The sequence below is a fragment of the Stegastes partitus genome, unplaced genomic scaffold (genome assembly GCF_000690725.1).
Source record: "Stegastes partitus isolate 25-593 unplaced genomic scaffold, Stegastes_partitus-1.0.2 Scaffold35, whole genome shotgun sequence".
Taxonomy (NCBI): Eukaryota; Metazoa; Chordata; class Actinopteri; family Pomacentridae; genus Stegastes; species Stegastes partitus.
Window position 1 is genome coordinate 231,107 of NW_007577766.1, and position 23,766 is coordinate 254,872.

The 23,766-nt window shown below is 40.5% G+C and overlaps 1 protein-coding gene across 3 annotated transcripts in view; it reads right to left on the reverse strand.

Moving 5' to 3' along the window:
* Positions 1 to 8,573: 8,573 nt before the first annotated feature.
* Positions 8,574 to 23,766, reverse strand: part of arap1 (ArfGAP with RhoGAP domain, ankyrin repeat and PH domain 1) — a 59,016-nt gene continuing 43,823 nt past the window's right edge. For 2 of the 3 annotated variants that reach the window (XM_008301345.1, XM_008301361.1), the window contains 13 exons: positions 23,546 to 23,651; positions 23,302 to 23,449; positions 22,216 to 22,299; positions 21,795 to 21,872; positions 20,956 to 21,073; positions 19,986 to 20,099; positions 19,743 to 19,888; positions 19,560 to 19,642; positions 18,566 to 18,625; positions 15,205 to 15,268; positions 14,060 to 14,218; positions 12,382 to 12,419; positions 8,574 to 10,887 (listed from right to left, as the gene is read on the reverse strand). In XM_008301345.1, the coding sequence (XP_008299567.1) occupies positions 12,399 to 12,419; positions 14,060 to 14,218; positions 15,205 to 15,268; positions 18,566 to 18,625; positions 19,560 to 19,642; positions 19,743 to 19,888; positions 19,986 to 20,099; positions 20,956 to 21,073; positions 21,795 to 21,872; positions 22,216 to 22,299; positions 23,302 to 23,449; positions 23,546 to 23,651 (1,181 nt within the window). In that variant the 3' untranslated portion in view covers positions 8,574 to 10,887; positions 12,382 to 12,398. The remainder of the gene's footprint in view (positions 10,888 to 12,381; positions 12,420 to 14,059; positions 14,219 to 15,204; positions 15,269 to 18,565; positions 18,626 to 19,559; positions 19,643 to 19,742; positions 19,889 to 19,985; positions 20,100 to 20,955; positions 21,074 to 21,794; positions 21,873 to 22,215; positions 22,300 to 23,301; positions 23,450 to 23,545; positions 23,652 to 23,766) is intronic. The other variant, XM_008301353.1, reaches the window with a different exon arrangement.

Genomic DNA, 23,766 nt, shown 5'->3' on the forward strand with positions numbered 1-23,766 from the left:
TAATTAAACCCCCCCAGAAATAAAGAAGAAATTGGCTTACAGATCAGTGACTCATGGATTTGTTGAAAAGGGATTCCCAGGGCACTTCAGATCTATGGAGAGATGTTTGCAGCTCACTGACCAGCCTCGAATGAATGCCACCAGCTCTACTTCTCTCACCTGATTTCAGTTGGCAATTAAGCCAGGCTTTGAGGCACCAGCCCTCCAGTGGCACACCTGTTTTGCATCCGGGAATCATGAGAGGCTTCAGGGCTCAGGTGTCCACCAGAGGCAGCCATTTCCCCATTGCCAACAGGGAATTTGTAACATATATAACACTGAATTATTTCTCATTCACAATATCAGAAGCTTCAAGAGTCATTGTCTATGTCTTCTTCAGACTCAACATCGTCATGACTGCAGTTTCTACATGTACTGCCTTTACAGACTCCACAGGCCTAGATGCACATGACCCCATTCTTCTTGCAGCTACACCGCCAGTTGCTGCAATCTCCATGACAATTACAGCTCGTGAACTTCAGTAGCTCCTCAGGAGCCATGGGGTCTAGTGTTGGAACTGGCTCATACCCATGCACACCTAATGTCCATCCATAGTCACTGGGGTTCAGAGACATGCTCTATAGAAGGATCAAGTCCTGGGTCTGCAGGTAGGCACAGAGTGAATGCTGTGCAGCTGCACCCTCTGTTAGAGGTAGAGTCTCTGGTTTGATCACTCCTGCCCCCCACCTTCCTTGAGAGCGTGTTGTACCAAATTTCACCCAGTGTCGTATCTGGTCCATGATAAATGTTCTGGAAAATCGCTGTACCAGCCTGAATCACTGCCTCCTTGGTTGCATCTGTGTCAAGGAAGATGTCCATGTACTCATCCACGTCCCCTGCACAAAACCTGAAAAAATGTACCAGGTTTGTGTCACGTATAATGTGAAACAGAAATACATTTATTATTATATTTTTAATATTTTTACTATGATGACAATAATGATGATGATGATGATGGTGATGATGATGATGATTATTATTTTTTGTCGAAGTAATAGCAGTATTATTATTATTACCTGTCAAATAGAGTTGTTTTCCCATGGCCAGCAGTTGCTCTGCTGTCATGAAGGCATGACAGCAGAGCAGGTAGCCCTTCTGTCTTTTAGAGAGAGTTTCTTGGATCTTTCGGACGTCATAAGAGCCGTTTGATGTGGTTAAGAAGAATTTCTCACGGTTTTTCAATGTTTCGACAATCATTTATCAGTACCCTAACTTGAGCAGGTTTTTTTTAAAGGTTTCCCACAAGAGTTGAACTTCAACATTTTGAAATATGTTATTACACACCGCTACAAACATATTGGTGAAGGAATTGTTTGGTAATGATTTAGTTGGCAGATTTGTGAAATATCTCATAAAATGGCCTTACTATGAGACAGAATGTGATGTTTGCTCTCTTCACCAATTTGGGATCCACAGTGAAATTGCAAATGTGCACCTGCTAGTAATCACAAATAACACAGGTCTTGAGGTTAATTGCACAGTGTCACACAGACTCATTACAGTTACTACATGTCCATGACTGTGTTATGCTCCTTCTTTTTTTGGTTAATCCACCATTTGTTAATCTTAATCAGAGCCATTTTTGAAGTTTCCCCGTTTCCCATCTTTGTGCAAAGCTAAGTGGATGCTCGCTGCAGCTTCAGTTTTCTGTGCAAACTTGAGACCTTCCAATCTTCCCATTTGACACTCAGAAATAGAAACAGACTGCCGCCTCTCAAAAAGTCAAACTGCTGCTTTACATATTTAATAGTGCAACATGCAACAGTCAAAACACGAGTACGCACTCAGCTTAAGTGAAGTACGACTGAATATTTGTGTATCATGAGCAAGATGCAAGGATATGTTACATATTTTTTAAATGTTGTACTTGTGTTTTTGGCCTTCAAAAATATGTTGTGTCAGTTAGAGGTGACCAAAGAACAAGCAGAAAGTCAGCAAGCACAGGAAAAGATGAATGACAGCCAGACACTGTGAGGGAAAATGACCAAAAATAGCCGGTATGCCAAAGCTCTGGAAGTGATATTTGGTGGCTGAACCTCTCCCCTTAAGCCATGCTGGGGCAGGACAGTCAGACAGTCGTTGTCTGATTGATTGCGCAGAAAAGAAGAAGAGGAGAGAGGTTGCCATGGGGACGAGGAGAAGGGCCTCTTTCTTGCTCTTTTTTTTTTTTTTTCCTTTTTGAGGACCAGTAATTGGTGATAAACTTGAAGGGAGGGGCTGCAGGGCGGTAATCAGACGCAGCGAGGCAGGACGGCTTTCGCAGGACTGAAAAAGTGCTGCAAGACTTAGGAAGTGCGTATTTGTGCGGCAAAAGTCAATATGTGTGTGTAAAAGGCAGAGAAAGCGGGAGAGAAGACTGACTGAGATTGTGTGTGTGTGTGTGTATTTATGAGTTTGTGTGTTTTGCAGCCAGCTGGAGGTGACTGGAGACAAGGTGTTAATGAAATGTATTAAAGGAAACTGCTCAGATGAACTGTATCCAGCTGAGAGATGCTCCGTGTGGCACTGCAGACCATCGAGCACACAAGTTTACTTCAGCTAGATTTTCATTTGCAGCCTGCAGGAGAGGCTTTAAGGATAATAAGACCTCCACACACACACACTCGCACAAACAACACCTGGGAGCTGAAAACATCAGTGAAGGGATAAAGTGAGATGAGGAGAACTGTGTCTTTTCACTCTGTTTTGATGTCAGAACTTGGAAATAGCACCGCCACGGACCACCTCAGTGCTTTATAGTGAGCGTTGCTTCTCTCAAACAGCGATAATATATATTTTTATAATAACGTGAAAACAGTCTAAAAGTAGTCTCATATATGCATGAATTATCAACTGGCAACTTTTGGCTTTTTAGAGCTTTAAGTTTCAGCTTGTTTACTTTTTCAGGAAAACAGAAACCAACAACTGTACACGACCTGCTCACCACCAAACAGCAGACAGTTGGTGACCAGCAGGTGAATGCAGCAGACAATTTAGGGGCTAAAAGGACACATATGTCATCCAGTAGTTGATGGAGGCCAAAAAGAGTTAAAAGAGGAGTGAATATTGGACTTACACTCGCCAAGTGATCACTCCAGATGAATAACATTGGATGTGTAAAGTAGCCCACAAATTGACTATATTAAGTTAAAATGATGCACAGTTTACATACACTGTAGAAAAAAAGACATAAAACATTTTTTTCTTACTGTCTGATATTAAAACAGACTAAACTTTTCCTGTTTTAGGTCAGTCAGGATTACCAAAATTGTTTCTATTTGCTGAATGCCAGAATAATGAGAGACAATTGTTTATAGATTTTTTTTATTTCTTTCTTAAAAGTTAAAAATCAGAAGTTGACATACAATAAGGTTACTATACCTTCAAACTATTTGGCAAAGCCCAGATGATGATGTTGTGGCTTTGAATAGGTGAATTGACAACATTTGAGTTAATTGGAGGCACACCCAACTGTGAAGTATGGGGGTGGCAGTATCATGTTGTGGGGGTGTTTTGCTGCAGGAGGGATTGGTGCACTTCACAAAACAGATGGCATCATGAGGAAAGAATATTGTGTGGAAATATCGAAGCAACATCTCAAGACATCAACTAGGAAGTTATAGCTTGAGCTCAAACGGGCCTTCCAAATGGACAATGACCCCAAGCATACCGCCAAATTAATTACAAAGAGGCTTAAGTACAACAAAGTCAATGTTTTGAGGTATCCATCACAAAGCCCTGACCTCAATCCCATACAAAAAAGGGTGTAACATTTGTAACTTCACATTCGGACAGCACTACAAAATGACGAACACTATATAGGGTATAGTGGGTGATTTTGGACACAGCCATGGTCTGTAGTTGTGTTGATGCTCTGTTACAGAGAACCTAACAAACCACACTGAACTAAAAATCTTAACTTTATACTGAATGGAAACTCTCAAAAAAAAGAAGAAGAAGATTGATTTGAACACGTACAACATTTTCCCAAGTGCTCACTGGTGTGATCAATACTGGGGGAAAAATGATGGCTCTACATGCTGTAGCTATTTTATTATTTATATTGTTAATTTTTTTTAAATTCAATTTTGCCCTGGTCTGTGTAAACACAGCCTGCAGTTCAGCCCAGCGCAACTGAAAAATTTTTGGTAGTAGACTGTTGGTTGAGTCCCTAAAAGGTTCTCAGTTGTGCCAAGAAGCACCTCATTTTTAATAGAATGCTACAAAGTAATGATTTTTTAAATTAGACATTTAGAATAAAGTGATTTAATGAGGGCTGCAAGGTGCTCGGTGGTTAGCACCATTGCCTCACAGCAAGGTCGGCGGTTCGCATCCCAGTGAGGACACTCGTGCTCTTTCTGCGTGGAGTTTGCATGTTCTCCCTGTGCAACATGGGTTTTCTCCGGGTTCTTCCGCTTCCTTACAAAAACATGTTGAGGTCAATTGGTGATTCTAAATTGTCCGTAGGTGTGAATGTGAGTGTGCTTGGTTGTCTGTCTCTAAGTGTAGCCCTGTGATAGACTGGTGACCTGTCCAGGGTGTCCCCTGCCTTCACCCTGAGTCAGCTGGGATAGACTCCATCTGGCTCTGCTAAATGGTGTAACTGTGGCAATTTATTAAAGATAACATCCCTTTGAAACCCACCAGCAGGTTTTGAGGTTCAACGGGTCAAATATGACTGAAACAGTTCAGTGTAAATTGGTTGCAGGCCTGCTGTATCATTGATTGTGTAAACATGTGAATTTAATATCAGTTTTTTTTTTTTTGCATCTGGCTTCTGACTTGAAGGGGATGATAAGCAATCTACTGCATTAATTAATTAAGGTGCTATGTAAACATAATTTAGCTATTTTTACATTAGTGTTTTGCTTAGTAGCTACTAAGTCTCTTGGGACGAACTGCCTTCTCTCTCATCTCTCCCGCTGCTGTTATCTCCTCAGCACTGATAGGCAAAGGTAAGCCACAATTCAGACAATAAAACACCACAGATGATGTTCTATACATTAGTTGTTCGAGATAATCAGTAAACACTCATACTGTAACAACACAGCTAAACATAGTTTTCTATATTATTATATTTAGAGGTGATATTACCTGTGATTGAGCTGCAGGGTTACTTGCTTTTCTGCATGAATCACCAAAATAAATCTTGAGATGACAACAGTGTTTTTTTTTTCATCACTCATGTCTCATTATCTTCATCTAAATGACAAGTTATTCAAGGATCTAACACATGACAGGAAGGGGGGAAAAAAATACAGCTTGGCAGGAGGTTGTTGTTCTTCGCCTCTCACCTGTACGCGTCTCTTCACACCTCTTCAGTCCCTCTGACAGCTGCTTATATCACCGTGTGCTGCTGAACCTCAGTGCTGACATGACAGAGACTAGAAACAAAAGGCACACGCTGCTTTGGAAAGGCGTAAACCTCCTGATGCAGCTCGACACCATGAGCACAGCCCACTGATCTCAGATTTAACATTAAAAAAAATACATCCGACCTCTGACAGTAGTGCTTTTTATAGTCGAAATGCCGCAGGGATCGACACCTTTAATGTGATCGCTTCTTCTTTGGTCGGTTTCCTTGACAACAAAGCAGAACATCAGGATTTCTGAGGCTGGAATGATGTTGTCTGGAACCAAAAGGGAGGAAATGCGTAATGAATATAAACTGAGCAAACAAATCTTATTGATTGTGTCCACAAAAGTTGTCTAAGGGCTCATCAGTGGTGGATTAGAAAAGTTTTAAAAGTGGTGGCAGCCGGTTCTGGCAGGTTGGGTGAGAGCAGGTCACCGTGTAATTATGGAAATCTGGACTGATGCCTCATGCAGGGAAACACTGTGGGTAAACCTACAAAATGCAATGAAGGACACCAAGAATGACACGCAAATGTGATTTGTGAGGTAATATTTACATTGCACCACAGGAAGCTGGTGATTGAAGAGTGTTGTGTAGAACTATCAAACCATTGCTGGTCTGGAGCAGGTTATTGTGCTGCTGCTGCTTTAAAAGATGCCAGAATTCAAAAGGAAAATCATGCAAAACTATATTTATGCAGATCCTTTTGTGCAAGATTTCAACAGAAAGTGTCTCACACAGAAATAGAGAAATAAACAGACTCAAAGACAGCAATCGCCCTGAGGGTAACTCTGTAAATGACTTAAATTACTTCCAACTGGTTTGATGTGATTGACTGTGTAAATACTGAACAGGAGAGGTTCTCCTATAGGCCTGTAGTGCTGTGTATCACTTAAATATAGAGGACTGTCTACTAACAGCTCCATGTGGGTCCATTTTACACATCCTACATTGATCTGCCACAACATTAAAACCCCTGACAGGTAAATAACATTGATGATCTGCTGCCAGAAGCAATGTGATGCTCTGTGCAGTGCTCTGCTGGGGAACCCTGGGTGCTGGCATGTCTATGGATATTATTTTGTCACGAAACTGAACACTGCTGCAGACTATGTTCCCCCCATTAATGACACCGATATCCCCTAGCAGCAGTGGACTCTTTCAGAAGGGTAATGAGCCCTGCCACACTGCAAACATTGTTGAGGAAATAGTTTGACAAAGGTGTTGCCTTGGCTTCTAACTTCCCCAGATCTCATTTTGATCAAGCATCTCTGGGACATGCTGGGAAAACAAATCCGACCCACATTGGAACCACCTTACAACTTACAAGCTGTTTTGCCGGCACAGTGGGGACCAAGACAATATTAGGCAGGTGATTTTAATGTTAATGATCAGTAAAAGTGAATTTATTTGCAATTCAAATCAGCCGCTCCTGAACTGCACAGTCTTATTTCCATTTAACCCAATTTCAAAACAGCAAGTTCATATGGCTCCATTGAACCTGACAAAGATTTGCCCCCTGATTAAACTGTCCGGTAGATTTCAGTTCTAAACACAAAACACACAAACAAGAAACAACAAAAATGGATCCTGTTTGTGTTGGATTTGCTGCTGTACTGTCCAGTCCTATAAAAATATTTGTGATTAGTGTGGAGAGAATGTGAAATGTGAAAATACTTGTACAGTTTGATACAATCCAAACTGGAGTGCAGCAATGATTTCTCACCACACTTTTCAGTGTTTGTGTTGACAACCCTGCATTAGTTATTTCTCTGCTGACTATGTTATATTTTGAGAATAACTTATTGAAGTAACTGTGTCATATAAAGAGATGTTTCTGATATTTTGTGCTCTTCATAACATCCCAAACTACTTTCATGACTGTACTGAAGAACCTGATATAACTTCAGTTCAGTGATTTAACTGTAACTATTATCTAATTCTAGAAAAATGTACAGTGTTTTCTGTTTCCTGTGTCAAGTCCTGGGTTGCCTTTTTATTCCCAGAGAGAACACTGGGGTTGGATCTTTATTCTGCAGCACAACAAAATCAGGTAGTGTACCTTTAAGTAAACGTTAACATCAGTTCTGCCATTGTCCTGCAGGTTTTCTCTGCTGACTCGATTCAGGCTGAACTTCACCTAAATGAAGCTTCCCTGTCTGCTGATGCAGCACAGCATGCAGTGAAAGCCAATTCAAGTGTCACTCACTCATGCTGTTCGTGTTGTTGTGCCGCTCTGACTGGAAATGAAGGAAATTGGCTCACACAGGTGGATGTCCAGATTTCCACGGGAGGCTGCTGGCTGCTGTCGTCCCTCCTATTGTTTGTCTATTTCAAAACTTGTGGCACACTGTGCTCAGTGAAAATTTACATTTTATTTTTGGGAGCTGGCAGGTGCTCTGGCAGGTCCTGGCAGGTCGGATGACGCGGCCTGCCACACTGTAGGTCCAGCCCTCAAGCTCATTCCCCCACTCTGGACTTTATCTCCGTCTTCCACTCGTGGCCCAACTCATCTGTCTCCAGCCTTCTGCTTTATGCAACCGCTGCCATGACCTATATAGTAAAGGCCATTTTAGTGTGTATGTGTTTGTTCTTCCCCGGTGGGTCTCCTGTGCGTGTTTGTGGACGGTTTAGTGAAGATCTCCTGTGTGTGAGTCCCTCGCAGGGCTCTCCGGTGTGTGTCTCGAGGTACAGAGTGACCCTGATGTGTCAGTTCTGCTTAAAAGAATGAATCGAGTGCTGGTGGACCACTGTGACTCACTACCACACACACACAGGAAACTTCCCCAGGGCTCTCCCTATGATCACTGTACCCCACCCACACACACAATGCTGACATATTTCCTCGAAGCCCATCTATAGGCTCCCATTTTACGGCTGCATCGTGACATTGACATGACACCCGCAGGCCTTGCAAAAGTATCCGTCCCTATATATTTACAGTACATGTACACATGTAAAGTGTTGTTATTTGCAGCCAAGCTTGTCTTTTTTTACAGCTACGCCCCAGGGCAGATTGAGTGTATGTGTGTGTTTGTACATTAATTTCATGAGGAAGAAAAAAACATGTGGATTACCATGAGGGCAAAGCAGAGCTGGAGGACATCAACCTTTTGAAATAACTTTTTTCAAAGACTGAAAGGAACTTTATGACTATGCATGTTGAGCAGGAAACAAAATACACACACACACACACACAACTAGCTGAACGTGTTTATTAGAGTTTCAGAGATGCGGAAATCTGGAAAAAGCTGAGTAACAGAACAGGAAAGGCAAAGAATGCACACACTGCCTATGAAAAGTATCCAACAACCTCTGTAAGACTATCTAGTTTTACAACATTGAATTGTAGTGATGTAAAAAGACATTTGGACACTGGTGAGATTTTTTTAAAAAAAGGAAAAAAAAAAGAGAAAATATTGTAACAAATAGATCCAAATTTTAATCAAAGACATAAAACTGAAAAGAATTGTAATTTTGTTTACCTACCAATGCTGCAGCCAACTGTTTCCAAAATCATGAGGCAAATATTGATGACTGTTGTACAACCCAGGTGTGAAAAGCTATTTGGTTAGATCACCTGTCGGTGAAAGGTGAACTGTAAACTTATTTCAGGCTTCATATTAGTACCTAAAATCTGATGACCATATTTACTACATCTATTGAGATTCTATGTTGTAAACTGGTAAACCATAACGAAGTACAGAGTGAACACTTTGAATAGGAAGTGTCATTATTACTAAACACAGGTGAGTCTGGACTCCTGCTGAGGTCAGAGGACAGCTATTAAAACACACACACACACACATACTGTATATACACATTCTTCACAGATACGGCACTTGAAGGTGTTTAAACTACTAAACTAAACATTTAGCAGAAAATCATGACATCGCACCAAGCGGGCCGAGCAAAGGCATTCTACAGTGCAGCATCTAGCGTCCTCTGCTGTCGAAATAAATAAATCTTTACATTACGGAAAACCTACAGGTGGCACACAGGCAGCAACGCTACAAGGTAGTGAAGATGGGCGATGTTCAACGCAGCTGGTAAGGCGACTGTTAATCCTTTAAGAAAATTATATACAAGTTTGGACACAGGTAAATAGAATGATAGAGCATTGTAATAAACTTTAATTTTTTTTTTTTTCCTCACAGACTTTTCAGTGGGACATGTGTGTCCCAAACTATAAAAATACACTGTTTCAAAGATTCTAAGTTATGCTTTATGAATACAAAAAGACACCTTTTTTTTTTTAAATTCAAAAGTGACTAAATCATAATCTAAAACTTCATAAATACTGCTGGTTAATGACAAAACTGCCCATGTACTTAATTTTGTCTCTAAGCTTCACCTGTGTATCCCAGGCTGTGAAAAAAAAAGAACCTACAGAGAGGAGGCAGTGCTGAGGAAAGAAAGAATGCTATCGATCAAGCCAGAGCAAAAATATTGTTTTGAAAGGTGACCTTCTTAAGGCGCACTGTTTTTTATCGGATTCAGAACAATAATAAATCAAGCACTTCTCTTGCTTTATCATATATTTCAACATTTTCCATAAAAGACACTTGACCCTCACCTGCACCGTTCTTTTAATCTTAAGAAAAATAATGTTTTCTTTTTTCCAGCACGTGACTCTCTTTCCTCTGCTCCCCAACAAGCACAAAATAAAACTCACCCACACATACGGTATGAATACTGGCGCACGTGTACAGAATAGTGGACACAGGCACAAAAAAGCAAAATCTGACTGAGATTTAGCACAGTACTGGCAAATGCCCTGCAGAGTAACAGACATTGATCCATTACAGGTCATTTTTTTCAGTCCCAGTTTTGGTCCCCGTGGAACAAACTCCGGACAAAATCACATCATTGTCTTTTATGACATCAGCTTTGCTTGCAATATTGATTATTCAATTTGGAGCTGCACAATTATCCCAGTGATTTGTTGAGCAATAATACAGAAAGTGAGCTAAAAAAAAAAAACTGATTCAGCTGCAAATAAAGGTCAAAGTCCTATTTTCTAACAAAAACAACTTGCTAAGCACTCATTGCTCATGCCTAGAATTACCTTGAAGTCATAAGTCTTTTCTGAAACAAATGTGTTTAAGAAATACAGGTGTGTCACAGCGTGTCTTTTCATCGTTTCAGCGGAAACAGTGGAACGCTGGGTGCAGATGTGCTGCAAACCGAGCAATTCAGGAACTCTTGAGAGTGACTGTGGTCCATGAGTGTCCATTAATACCAGAGCTCCCAGATACTTCTTCTGTGCATCAAGTAAAATTCATCTGTGCACAGAACCAGTGTATGTTATATTTTACATGTGATCCCATCGTCCGTTTTACTTTTGGTCCAGTTTATATTCAAAGGAGCAGATGGAAGTGTCAGGCCGTGATCCACACCCAATACGAATGTCTGTGTTTTCTGAGTGTCCATCATTCTTGTCTGAACAGTCCCAGAATGATGAAGTCACTGGCATGTTCAGAGGTCATCCGATGAGGCCGAACATCCACCCCCTAAAGAACGAACATCCAGACAGTTAGTGATTCAACGTCAAATATGTCACACACTTGTCTTCATTTTCATGAACATCTGTAAAGATTAGTATTTTTACTTAACATGCAGCTTATCTCCCTAAACCTGAAATCAGTTTCACAGTATTTTCAATGTCCCCCTGGGAGGTCAAGCTTCAAATTTTAATCCAGACCACGAATGTCTCGGAGCCATGGCAACCAGATATGAGGCTGCTCATGAGATGTGGACTCAATAAGCTGCGGTCAAGAGAGCAGATAAACACAGATATGCAGCCTGACAGATAAACCAACAGATCAGTATGCTGAGGAATAATGCTTTAACTTTCACTCAGACTCTGTGATATGTCAATTCCTATAGTCCAAAACCTAAATATATAAAGCAGTAGCATAACATCGCATTTTAGAATCAGGCAATATTTGGAATTTTCACTTTGTAAATGGCTTAAAATTAATGGATTATAAAAATGATGCTCGGGCACCTGAGATACCCATGAAAACGTGGGTTTTCATAGAGAAACAAAGGTGCTTTTCCCCTCAATATTTGATTGACCTTGGTCTTATTAGATTCATGAGCCAAAGCATATGATTTAATACAAACTGGATCTACGTTTCTATCTACGGTACTCTCAGGCCCCATTTACACGTAGCAAAAACAGTGATATTTCAATACCTTTCAGCCTTTGGTTTACACATAAACAAATCTACAATCTACAAACAATCATATCTGAAAACTCCGGCCAAAGTGGAGATTTGGAAAAGTTTGTCTTTACGTTTGCATGTAGGCAGGAGGAGACGGAGTTTGACATCACAGTATGCGGCAAAAGTGTCATCAGCGTCATATGTGTGGGACCCATGTTAACAGTTTGGCTACTGTGATAGAAATGGATGCTGGTAAAGCAGCGCTTGTTTTGACGTTTGTGCAAATGCTTTTGGTCTGTATGCATTTACATTCACAAATGCTCTATTATGTGGAGGAGCAGAGGGGAAGGATCGCTTTGGTTCGATATGTACTCTAACACCACATTTAGAAGTAGCTCCACTTCTCTATCAGTCCACACAAATGACCCTTGCGCCATTATTGTTAAAGTAACAGAAAGTAATTTACGCCAGGATTCTGATTGGCTAGCATGGCTTTATACTTCTCTCTACACTGCCCCCTATAGGTTTGGCATGCTCATAGCAGCTCTTAGCGTGTTTATGCAAGTTTGTGTAAAGATTTTTTTTAAAACAATCTGGTGTGAACAATGTTATTTTTGAAAACATAGATCCGTTTTTGTAAATATCCAGCTATATGTAAACGTGGCCTTATTCTCAAGCACTGGTTTTTATTAATGACAACATGTTTACATACACCAATGAGCTTGACAAACTTCACACGGACCATAAAATACAGTGCTGACACATCAACTGAAATTCATTTAATCAGAAAAGACTAATATAAATGTAAATACTAATTAAAATGTGAAATTGTCTTACCTCGCCTGTCTCCGCCATTACCGAATATCTCTAAAGAGCTGAAAGATAAACAATTGAGGAATTATGACAAAGGAGATGGACAGATGTAGACTGGGATGTGTAGACAAAGAGAAACACAGTGAGGTGAGGACAGTGATAGACTGAAGAAAAGGGGAAACAGAAGACAAGTTGAAGTGTGAAGAAGAACAAGTGTGTGGAAGTGGAAAAAACAGAGCTGTAGATATTCTGAGGGATTAACATTCAAATATCATACCAAACATCATCACATTCACCTTGAGAGTCATAAACAAGAGCAGTCGACCGTCACAACTTTCAGTCACACACACAAGAGCAGGTCTGTCGTGAGATGACAGTGAGTCTCATACAAAGAGACACACACTGACACACATGGTCAGTGTACCATATTTACTCTTTCACTTCACATTGTTGATTGAACATATCAGCATGCAGTGCATCCATCTCCTCCGCCCCACATACACACACATCCTGCATAAATCCGGCTGCTGTTTGCTGCTGGCCCATCACCAAAGCAATCACACCTCTCCTTACACTCACAACAAAAAATTCATTGAGTACAATACACCGAGCAGACAAGAATCAATAGAAAATATCTAGAAGGCAACAACACAGCAATCCTTGAATCATGTTGTTGCCAGTGGAAGTTACGTCAGACTGGGCTGAATTACACATGTGCTGCTGTAGACTGCAGCAAGAATAATGAGAGGTATTAGAAAGCTAGGAAACAGCAGGAGGAGACAACTGCATCATCAGATCGTGGACATTTGGTCTCAGAGCACCAAGATTGAGCCCAGAGTGAAGTGTGATGGATGGCTGGAGTGAAATCCTCTATGAAAATAAGAGGACAGATAAAGAGAGTGATATTGATGTTGCTGAACAGGTCTAGTTTAAAGTCCAACAACGTTACGGCAAAGAGGATTGTCTAATTGATGCCAAATTGTGAGCTGGTATGGCAGCAGTGCTGTGAGACATAGTGTTAGCCGTAGACTGTCTGCAAGCTAGAGCTCCCTTCAAATGTGTTGTTTTCTGTGGAGTTTTTTTTTTTTGTGTTTTAAGCACAACTTTGACAGCGCTTCGCCTAAATAACTCTTGTCATAATTCTGTTTTCTTGGGTCTCAGTCCAAAAGGCCTGCAACATGAAGATGCCGTGGTCCACTCCTATTCACATTGTCTGGATTCTTAAACCATTTTAGACTCAGATGCAAATTTAATCTCTTCCCCTGGAATCTAGGCTCATGAAAACACACAATGAAGAGCCCTGTAGTCTATTTTTGGTCGAAACCTACAGTTTAAGAACCCAGATCCCATCATGATGGTTAAATCAAAGATAAATCATGGAACAGAGAATATCAATCCTGCACAGGTGCAACCCCCAACTCCTGTCCTTCTTTTGACAGAAGGAAGAAGAAAAAGAAAACATCCATTTGTCATCTGGATGCAAAGCTCTGATCTCATACCATCTTATGCAGGAAATACATAGAAATCAGTCATCCTGAGCACATATTAGAAAACTGGGTTAGGATGTGTGCTTTTTGATGAGGGTCAGAGTTGAGGGTCTGGACCACCTGTCCAGCATGAATGTCTCTGATTAGCCACCAGCTTTTGACTGAGCTGCCTGGCTTGTCCTAGATTGGTCCCAGTGATTGGTAGATTGACTCACAGCAAGCTGGTCTTGGCTGAAAGCGGCTACGCTGTTCCGCATCTCATTCTCACTGCCACGAAGCGGTATCAGTGACACGTTACCGTGATGCGTATCCGGCAGCACACGGCTCACCCGTGTCTGCTGGAGTCCATTCTCAGGCCACACGTCACCGTCGTTCTTTAAGGAAGAGAGATGGAGATAGGGAGGAAGAAGACATTTTACAGTACTACGAGCTACATACAACACTACTACACCATGAAGAAATATTTCACTTCAAGCATGTTACTGTGTCATGCCATCTCCCTCCAATAATGCAGTGTTAACATTAATGCTAAAGCTACATTTAAAACTAGTGGAAAAAATACTATGATTTAGTGAAAACAAACAGCAAAGGATTCATCAGATTTAAATGATTACAAATATCAGGTTATAGCATGTCTGCAAAATATGTGCATTAACCCTTAAAAAAAAAAAAAAAACGCCAGTGTGTGTGTGTTTTTTTTAAAGAATCACAAAAATGACCCCATTTATAACAGCGAGATACTGTAAAAACAGGAAGAATTGTCTCATCTAAGAATTGAATTAATCAAGTGTGAAGTTTGATTTTAATGGGAAAAACAAACAAATCTAAGCTAAAAATCTAGATATTTCATCAAAATCTTTTTAATCTACATGTAAAAAACAAAAAAAATTCTGTGATCCTCTGCATCCAAGACACCAACAGTGGCGTGACAAAAATTATTGTTCAGCTAAACTGTAGGCTGTGTTTACACAGAGCAGATAGAAGACAAGGATGGAAACTAACTTAAAATGTCAGTCCTAAAATATCTATAGAATGTAGAGTCCATACTGGTAACACCTGTGGGTACTTGGAAACATATTGTACATGTGGATTCCAAGTTTTTCAAAGAAATTGAACTTCCGTTTATGTTTAATTATTTATGGCATAATAACGTCATTATACTACACAAAGGACATGTTAGAGTTTGTGCTACTTCTAGCCATGGTTGTGTAGTTTCCATAGAGGTGTAGGACTCTTACAATACAGGGAAAAATGAGCCCACAACGATTTAACATAAGACAGGAGTGGAAAACGTAACAGAAACTGTTGGAGTTTAGAGGATTAAAGCAGTATGTATGTATGTATGTATGAGAGAGCACACCTGGATACTGAGAAATGTAGCATACCACTCCCTCATTTCTGACTGGGTGTCGCAGCAAAGATACCTGCAAATAAACAGAGGATGACAAAGTGAGGCAGAAAGTGCGACAAAATCAGGAGGTTGTGTCTATGTGTCTGTGTTTGTGTGTATGTGTATTTGTGGTCTTGGGAGACAAGAAATCAGACAGGCCAAGGGAAATTTGGCAAAAAAACAACGAGAAGAAAGAGAGGTACTCAAAGATATTAACTGAAATTGACATGTTCTCTCCTATGGCGCCTGGCGGTGATGCCACAAGCGTAAACACCGAGTGTGATTCCTAATTTAAACTTCCACCAAAGAGAAACACTGATTAGGACCTTCAGCATTCAGTGTGTGTGTGTGTGTGTCTGTGAAAAGTGTGTTTTTGTCTCTGTAATGTCTGTGTGTACGTGCATATTTTATGCCACTCAGGTTGCCGTCTCATAGCCCTCTGAGTCATCAGCTATGCTGTGGTGCTGAATAAATAGACTTTATTTATACAATTATTATTATGTACACAGATAGGGACTCGAACAATTATTCAAGTGGTCTCCATTGAGACACAACAAAACACTGACACAAAGAGACTTATACAGTGTTGTTCAGCGAATACTGCAGACTTAAATTCAGCTACAGTCTTGCAATTTGGCACACATGCCAATGTGCCTCACACACGCAGAGCTTGTATGCACCACTTAGTGCTTGTTAGGATACAAAGGAGGGCCTACATTTAGCATCTCATACAATACGTACAAGACTTTTTCCTTTTTACTCGCACTTAACTGCCTGCTAATCTACAACATTATCAGCTGGAGAAAAATGAATGCTGCTCATTTCTTATTATGGTTTTCCACAAAACCATTGAATATGATTTACATAATGTTCTAAAAACTGATCAGTGTTCCTGTAAGCTTAAGTACAGCGGCTGCAGGAATATGCTGATAAAATAGTGCAGCACAAAGGGGAAATTAATGTGTTAAGAGTTTTGAGGGGATGGATACAATAACAGGATAAAATAGGGGGCATTAAGTGCAGGTGGGTAAGTAAGATTTGGAGAGAGAGGTCTGGCTCACCTCCTCCTTTTTTCACATTTTCAAAGTTTAAATTTCTATCCACTCTTTTACAAAGTTTTCTTTTACCTGCAGTCAATTCAAAATTTCAAATTCATATACAGTATCTCCCCTTCAGCGTGACACTACCTCTGTTCCTTCCACATCCTTCTTTATCTTTCTCACAAATTCCCTCCCTCTCTCGGAGTCTTTTTCTAAGGTGTGTTCTTTTCTGTGAAGGACATGACGTTGGAGCGTAACCAGGAGATGATACTGCCTACAGCGTGACGGGAACAGCGTTCCCATTACAGCTGTGAAGATCTCTACCGCTGTCGACAATACAGAGCCCAGTGTAACACAAACACATGCTAAGACGCAGAGGACGCAGGGATCTACACACACAAATTTAACTAATGCACACACATACACAGAGGGATGTATACGTGAACAGACCTGGATTAGAATAGAGCCACGATTATAGGTGTGTTCTTGTGTGTTTCCCTCCTAGGTGGAGCCGACCTTCTCAAAACTCTCATGCAGTGATCTGACCTTGTTTCTCTGCCTACAGAGAAACTGCCAGCTTTCTCTCATGTTGGTCATGTTTACATGCATAGTATAAATGTGTCCATGCTGCCAGTGAGGGGAAAGTGCCACGGCTGGCTAAACATAAAGACAGCAAACATGTCAGAACAAGTAAGTCCGAAGTGAAAGCTACATGCTACTGCAGGGACATCTAAAGCTAGATTAGTGACGCAGTACAGTATGATGTTTGAAGCATATGAGTCGGACAGGAATGAAATTCATTTTCTCCTGTTCTGTTCTCCACACTGAAATAAACATATGATTTAAAAGCAATTTGTGGGGAGCAGCTGAAGATAGAGGTGGACAGAGATGTCATTATCTGTATCTGTTCAACCAACAAAATTATCTGTCTCTGTGTTCAGATAGAAGAAAGGATGATTGCAATGCATATGGTAGTTCATTACAGAGGGCAGTAGCTGTTTCACATCCCTGCTTCTGCTTGCTGTGGTCTTGTACAATTTGCAGATGATTTTGGTTGTATCAGTTGTGCTGATTGTAAAGTGCTCGCATATTTTTGCTGGGGTTGCTGCAGAGTCCATGGCTACCTTCACAAATCACTGGTTGCTGAGCTTGCTGCTGCCTGGTTAAATAACCGTGAAATATGTGGTAGGGTGCTAGTGGACGCTAAGTCAAAACTCCATGAACCCTACAGCTGATACATAGAGCATGTTAAGTTTTAAACGGATAAATATTGACTGGAACACCAGATAAAATGTTTTTTTTTCTCTCCAAATTTACACTTTTTTTTTTTCTCTTTTTCAAAAATGGAGAAATGTCATCCATTCAGGTATAAATGACAGGTCTAAAGCTTTATTTTGATGTACAGATTGTGGGGGTTTGAAAGAAATCCAATCGCCACACAAGACTTTAGCCTCTCTAGCTCTCACACATGATGCTTCCTCCTCTGCCTCAACGTGAACGTTCACCTGTGTGTTAACTGTGTGTCACCTCTCAGCCATCTTTGCACTGGCTCAGTTGGGACAGCTACACAATATAGCCATTGCTTTCAAAAATACACAGTAACAGACAACTGGTTAGTAAAATCAAATCAAAGTCCTACGCTGATGATGATATGAACTGGTTTGACAACATAGACAGGTCAATCATGGAGCTGATTTTTGATTCCAAATAATAACAGGAAAGTCCAAAGAAACAGAGTTTGTTGATGCTCTCGTGCTGACTTTTATTTAATCTTAATTCAGCTTGGATCTGTTTTATCAATTGCTTTTTTAAAAAAAATTTTTTATCACTGATAAGGATTAATAAAAATTGTAGGCTAGGGGTGTGTGAACTGTTTTTGGCTTTTGAAGAGGGGGCATGTCAGAAAAAATAAATACTGGATGCATATAAATATAGTTGGTTTATCAGCTGTAGTTCTCAGATGGAACTGCTTTTGGGAGGATGATCAGACACACAGTACATCTGGGGGTTGCATCCTTACGTGAGCTGCAAACTGGTCTGAGCTAACACAATAATCAAAAAAACAGTATACATCTGATTGGATGTACAGCAGCCGTGTAGCAGCCCACACCACCAAATGTAGCTGAAGTTTAGGTTTAATACAGATAAATGAAAGTTAAAAAAAACAAACATGTATGCTTGTTGACAGCATGTACAGGGCTTGCCTGAGCGGTGATTAGTCTGGGCTGACAGCTATGTGCTATATACAAGAGGTTCAGATGCTGTATATGCAGCTCCGGACAGCTACTCACCACTGCTGTCTCTCTGGCTTCTCTTGTTTCTTGCTCTCATCCACCACTGTCAGCCCCCAACTAGAAATGAACAGAGAAAGAAGTAGAAAGATTAAAAAGAAAAAGAAGAAAAAAAGAAAAAAAAACATCAACAGAAATTCTGGTGCTTAAAATCCTTAGGCTCAGTCTGCCCCCTAGTGGTCACCCTCTTTTACACGTTCCCTTGAGGTATTTCAGACAAGGCAAAAATGTATCCAAAATTAGAAAATTAATTATTAAAGATTATCCATTAATTATTCCTTTAAATTATTATGCTGAAGAGCGAGTGGAGCTACAGATCTGGCTCTCAACCTGTGTACAGTTTTAAACTAATAAATCCCACATATAACCTCGGGGCATTGACTGATCTGACGCAAATAAAGAAAGACAGTTAAATGAAAAGTACATAAAAAATACATACATTTTCCTAGCATTTAAACATTTATTCTCTCAACAGATGCAGTTTTGACTCTTTCTAACATTTGTTTTCATTATTCACCCACTGCTGGATTAAATTATTTTGACTCCGACAGAGCTTATTACCATCACCGCTGGTGCTGAGATCTGTAGAAGTGGAACATTCACAGACAAAACTGATCAAAATGTTGCGTTTTGCTTAGAAGTGTAACACTAATCACTCCCACCAGTAGTATTGTGGTGCAGAAGTGTCTCTTGCAAAGCTATGGAGGTAGTGTGCATATATCATTCTGCTTTGAAAAGCAACAACAAAGGTAATTAGATGTTTCAGGAAAAGTGTATATTCTTAATATACACAAGCACACTTTATATAGTACAGTGGAAAATAGACAGTAGGTTAAAGTTTTTGTGGCCACTGAAGTAAGTGACGATCTTTGTTGATTGTCACGGCTTGTCTTCGTCATGGTATCACAGCTCTTGCCATCCAGAGATGCCACCTGTTGCTTTGCCACACAGTTGTCATGAGGAGGAAAGCCAGTGCTACACAGCATGTGCTCACCATGTTGGAGGACGGAGTTTCTTTTTGATCCCGATGTAAACCTTTAGGTTTTTCACTGGCCATTCGCGTTCAGGGCGGTTACTCTGACAGAGAGAAAAAACAGGCAATGTGTTTAGGACAGAATTCAAGTGTTTAAAAGACAAAAGGAAAGAGTTTGCACATGTGTATCTCTGTCAGTCTTACCCTGACTTCCTTGTACATTCTGAGCGATGTGGAATTGAGGATGAAGTAGCGATCATGGAAACTTCCAGATGGCAGCCCCAATCCCAAAAGGCTTCGCTCCTCTCTGAATTTCATCATCCCATGTTTGGATGCGTCCACTTTACTGGCTGGGGGGCAGAATGAGAGATGAAAAGGTATGCAACAATGTGGCAGAAAAAACAATGCAGCGATTTAGAGAAAAAACTTTTGTTGGTTTGTGTTTACCCAGGAAGGCAACCATTGCCTGCATAGCAAGGTGTTTCTTAATGAGCAGATGGGAGTCGGTGCCAAAGGAGTGAAGGATGGGTAAGACTCGTTCCTGATAGTGTAGCAGACGTTCTGAGGACACGGGAAGACAAGATTATGTGACAAAATCTGCTGCAACCTCAAATCATTCCTCTGCATAACAAAGAATGTTATCATGATAAAAGAAAGAACATGAGATTTGAACAATGTCATTCTTAGAGAACCACGCTGAGCTCTTGATGCTATGAATGTCAGTGTACAATAGTTTTGGAATCTATAGAAAAAATTTGCCATTATTATTTTAACAATGGAGTGCAGACTGGGTTTATAGCATTACTTTACATTCTTGAACAGTGTGTGCCTTTTACACCTACGTACCAAAGTCAAAAATAGACAAAAGCGTATTTTTGTAGTAAGCAACTGAGTGACAGAATTTCCTCCAGCTCTTCCTGTCACTCATACACTCTCTAATTTCCTTCCATTTCTCAGAATCTTTCCTCCATTTCCTCCTATAATCAGCAGGTTGCTTTTCTGACTAGCAATGGGAAATTTGCCAAATCAGCTGAGTGTTACTGGCATTTGATAAGCCACCTACAGGCTTCCTGGTGGGGAAACAGATGGCCCACATACAAGGCTCAAAACAAACCAAGGCACACAGTCACATTGCTGAGACTGATCTTTTTGCCTCTGGAGTTGGTGTGTCACTTTGCGTAGTTCAGACTCCAGGCTGAGCAGAGAGCACTTCATAGGCTTTGTTTTTGTTTTGCTGTGGGCCTTTTCTTCATCTTTTATGTTAATTTGACACAGCTTGCATTTAGTCATATGAACTCACGTTGCTTTCCAAACCAAAGGAGTCCTCCACTTTGACAAAAAAACATAATTTGCACAAAAATTATAAACACAAAGAAGGTGTTTGTTGAACTACTGTTACGCCACCCTCATGTCTCACCCATTTCCTCCTTGTCGCTGACCTCCCAGCAGCTCCAGTACTCATTGGCTTCCACTGGGATGTTACGCCGGTCCAAAACCTCACATGTCAGCTCTGCTGCTGTCATAGAACCAGGGATCTGAGGTAAGAACAAAATAAGTTACTCCTGAGTATGGCTCAATACTAATACAGTGAGTTTGGTATAGTGGCACATAACATATGAGGTGTGTCAGAAAGGTTCCAGGACTGGTGTCACAAAAGATATATTTTAAACCCAAACTACAAACTACGAGTTTTTTTCCTTCAGACAATCAACCAGCACGTCAACAAAGAGATCCTGCAGCGTTTGCTTCATTCAGTGCGCAAGAAGAAGTGAGAGTTGTGGCAGGACAAGTTGTGGCTGCTTCACCATGACAACACGCCTGCTCACAACGCCCTGAGCATCCAACAGTTCCTGGCTGAGAAGAACATCGCCGTGCTGGAGCAACCTCCCTGCTCACCCAACCTAGCTCCGTGGAATTTTTTCCTCTTCCCCAAGCTCAAGAGGGTCATCAAGGGGACCCGTTTTAAAGACGTAGATGACATCAAGATGGCTGTGACGATGGAGCTGCAGAGGATCCCGGAAGAATCCTTCCAGGAGTGCGTGGCGGCGTGGCAGACAGGGCTGGGAAACTGTGTTAGACTCCGGGGGGATTACTTCGAAGGGGAAAACTTGTAGTTTGTAGTTTGAAATATATCTTTTGTGACACCAGTCCTGAAACTTTTCTGACACACTTCGTACACCAGAAAAGAGAAGAACTGAGCACTAAAAGTGATACAATGTCCAGTAATATTGTGTCATTCGGTGAAAGCCATCTCACCTTGACGCCTTGCTCTGCTGTGCCCTTCTTTTCCTCCAGGTACACGGTACAAATGAAGTGGCCTCCAGGTTCAGTTCTCTAAGGTGTCCAGCATATACACACAAACACACAGAAAAGATCAGACAGAAAAAAATATCCAGATAATAAACCACAGCACACATAGATGCCCAAATACACATACATATACACACACACCACAGCTTTGTGTGTAAAGTTGATACAATTCATTATAATTTTAAACCCTTTTTTTGTTACACATTTGGACATGAACTCTGAACAATAACCAAATAGATCATCTGTGACTTAAACAACAAAACCCACATTGTTAAGCAAACCATCTACAGAAAGGCTGCTTAGGTCATTAAAACATGCATTGTGTAAAATAGGATCACTGTGTTTTATGAAAGTGTGTGTGGCTCACAGGAAACTTTTTGTTGAGTTTCTCTCGCAGATCGATGATAACTTTGATCTCTCCTAGCTGCTTCTTCAGCTGCTGCTGATCCACCTGCAAAACATTCATTCACACACAAACAATGAATCAACAACTTTATCGGTAGCATCTTGCCAATCTTTAGATTTAAATCTAAAATTCCCATCAGTATTTCAAAGCTTCTTGTTCCCGTTAAACAAGCAGGAAATCAGATCTTCTCGTTGTCATGTAAATGCCAGAAAATGCAAATTTTAAAAAAAACCTTTATCTTCTCAGTACAAAGGAATGCAGTTAAGATAAGGCTTTCTGTAGTATGAGGTCATCTTTCATGAGGATATGTCGGTAAAGAATCTCAATCATCCTGGTCATGGCGCCTGGACTAGCTTGAATTTCAGGAAGATCCTTCACCTATCATCTAAAAGACTTCCTCAGTTCTGACTGACTGGTGTGAAGCCCCGGTCTTTACCAAAAGTCAGTTAGAACTAAAAAAAAAGAAAAAAGCCTTTCACATGAGAGTTGAAACCTCTTCCAGAAACTCAAACAAATCTTTCAGGAAAAGTAAAATTTGACAATGACTACTGGGATTTAATTTCAAGCTCATGAGAGGCAATCACATCATTATGCATTTCCTTCCCCTCCCCCTGCCCCTGCCATCTAATTTTCACATCATCTCTAATAGATTCACTGGAAACATAGAAAAACTGTTGTGTAAATAATGTTGCCATCTTACGATAGGAAAATGACACTATTTAAGATCTGTTCCAATTCATAAGATGGGGATGATGAAGATGATGATGATGATTATATATAGATGTAAAATATTACTAGAAACAATGGGAATGATTTGCTCCTTAAAGTTTGCTGTGCTTATTTTCAGCATTTTTGGGGCTTGATCTTACATCCTGCATACAAAAAATGGCATGTTCTGTCGCATTTCAGCATTTTATAAGTATGCACTGTGTGTAATACTTGCCATTTCCTGATGTCGAGATGTAAGATTTGAAAAAAATAAAAAAATACATAAAATGTTTTGCCTCCTCTGATCATCCATGTGTAACAGTGAGCAGTGAGTCTGACCTCAAAGATGAGTATGTAGTGCTGTATGAGGTCCTCTATGGCACGGCCAGCAGTGTAGTCCTTTCCATCAGTCTGGAACAATGTGGGACCAAACACTATGGCCAGGTTATGGAGGTTCATCTGGTTAATCTCAGAATAAAGCTGCACACTGAAACACACACAGAGGAAAATACATATGGGTATGTTCACACAGAAATAAACAGAGATAAAAGAGGATACCAGTCACTGTGTATCTTTTTCTCACCAATAGAGGTGGTTGATAAGGGCTTGTAGTGTAGCCTTGTTGACACGAGGCAGTTTGTTCAACAGTTGCTGGTACTGGGAGATTTTCATACTTTCATCCTGAATGGCTGGAGTACAAGAAAGAGAGAAAGGAAGGAAAATTGATAATTATTTACACAGAGGAGATAAACACAGTTCCAGGAAGTGTAGGTGGAAAAATTAAAAGCATAATATCAGAAATTA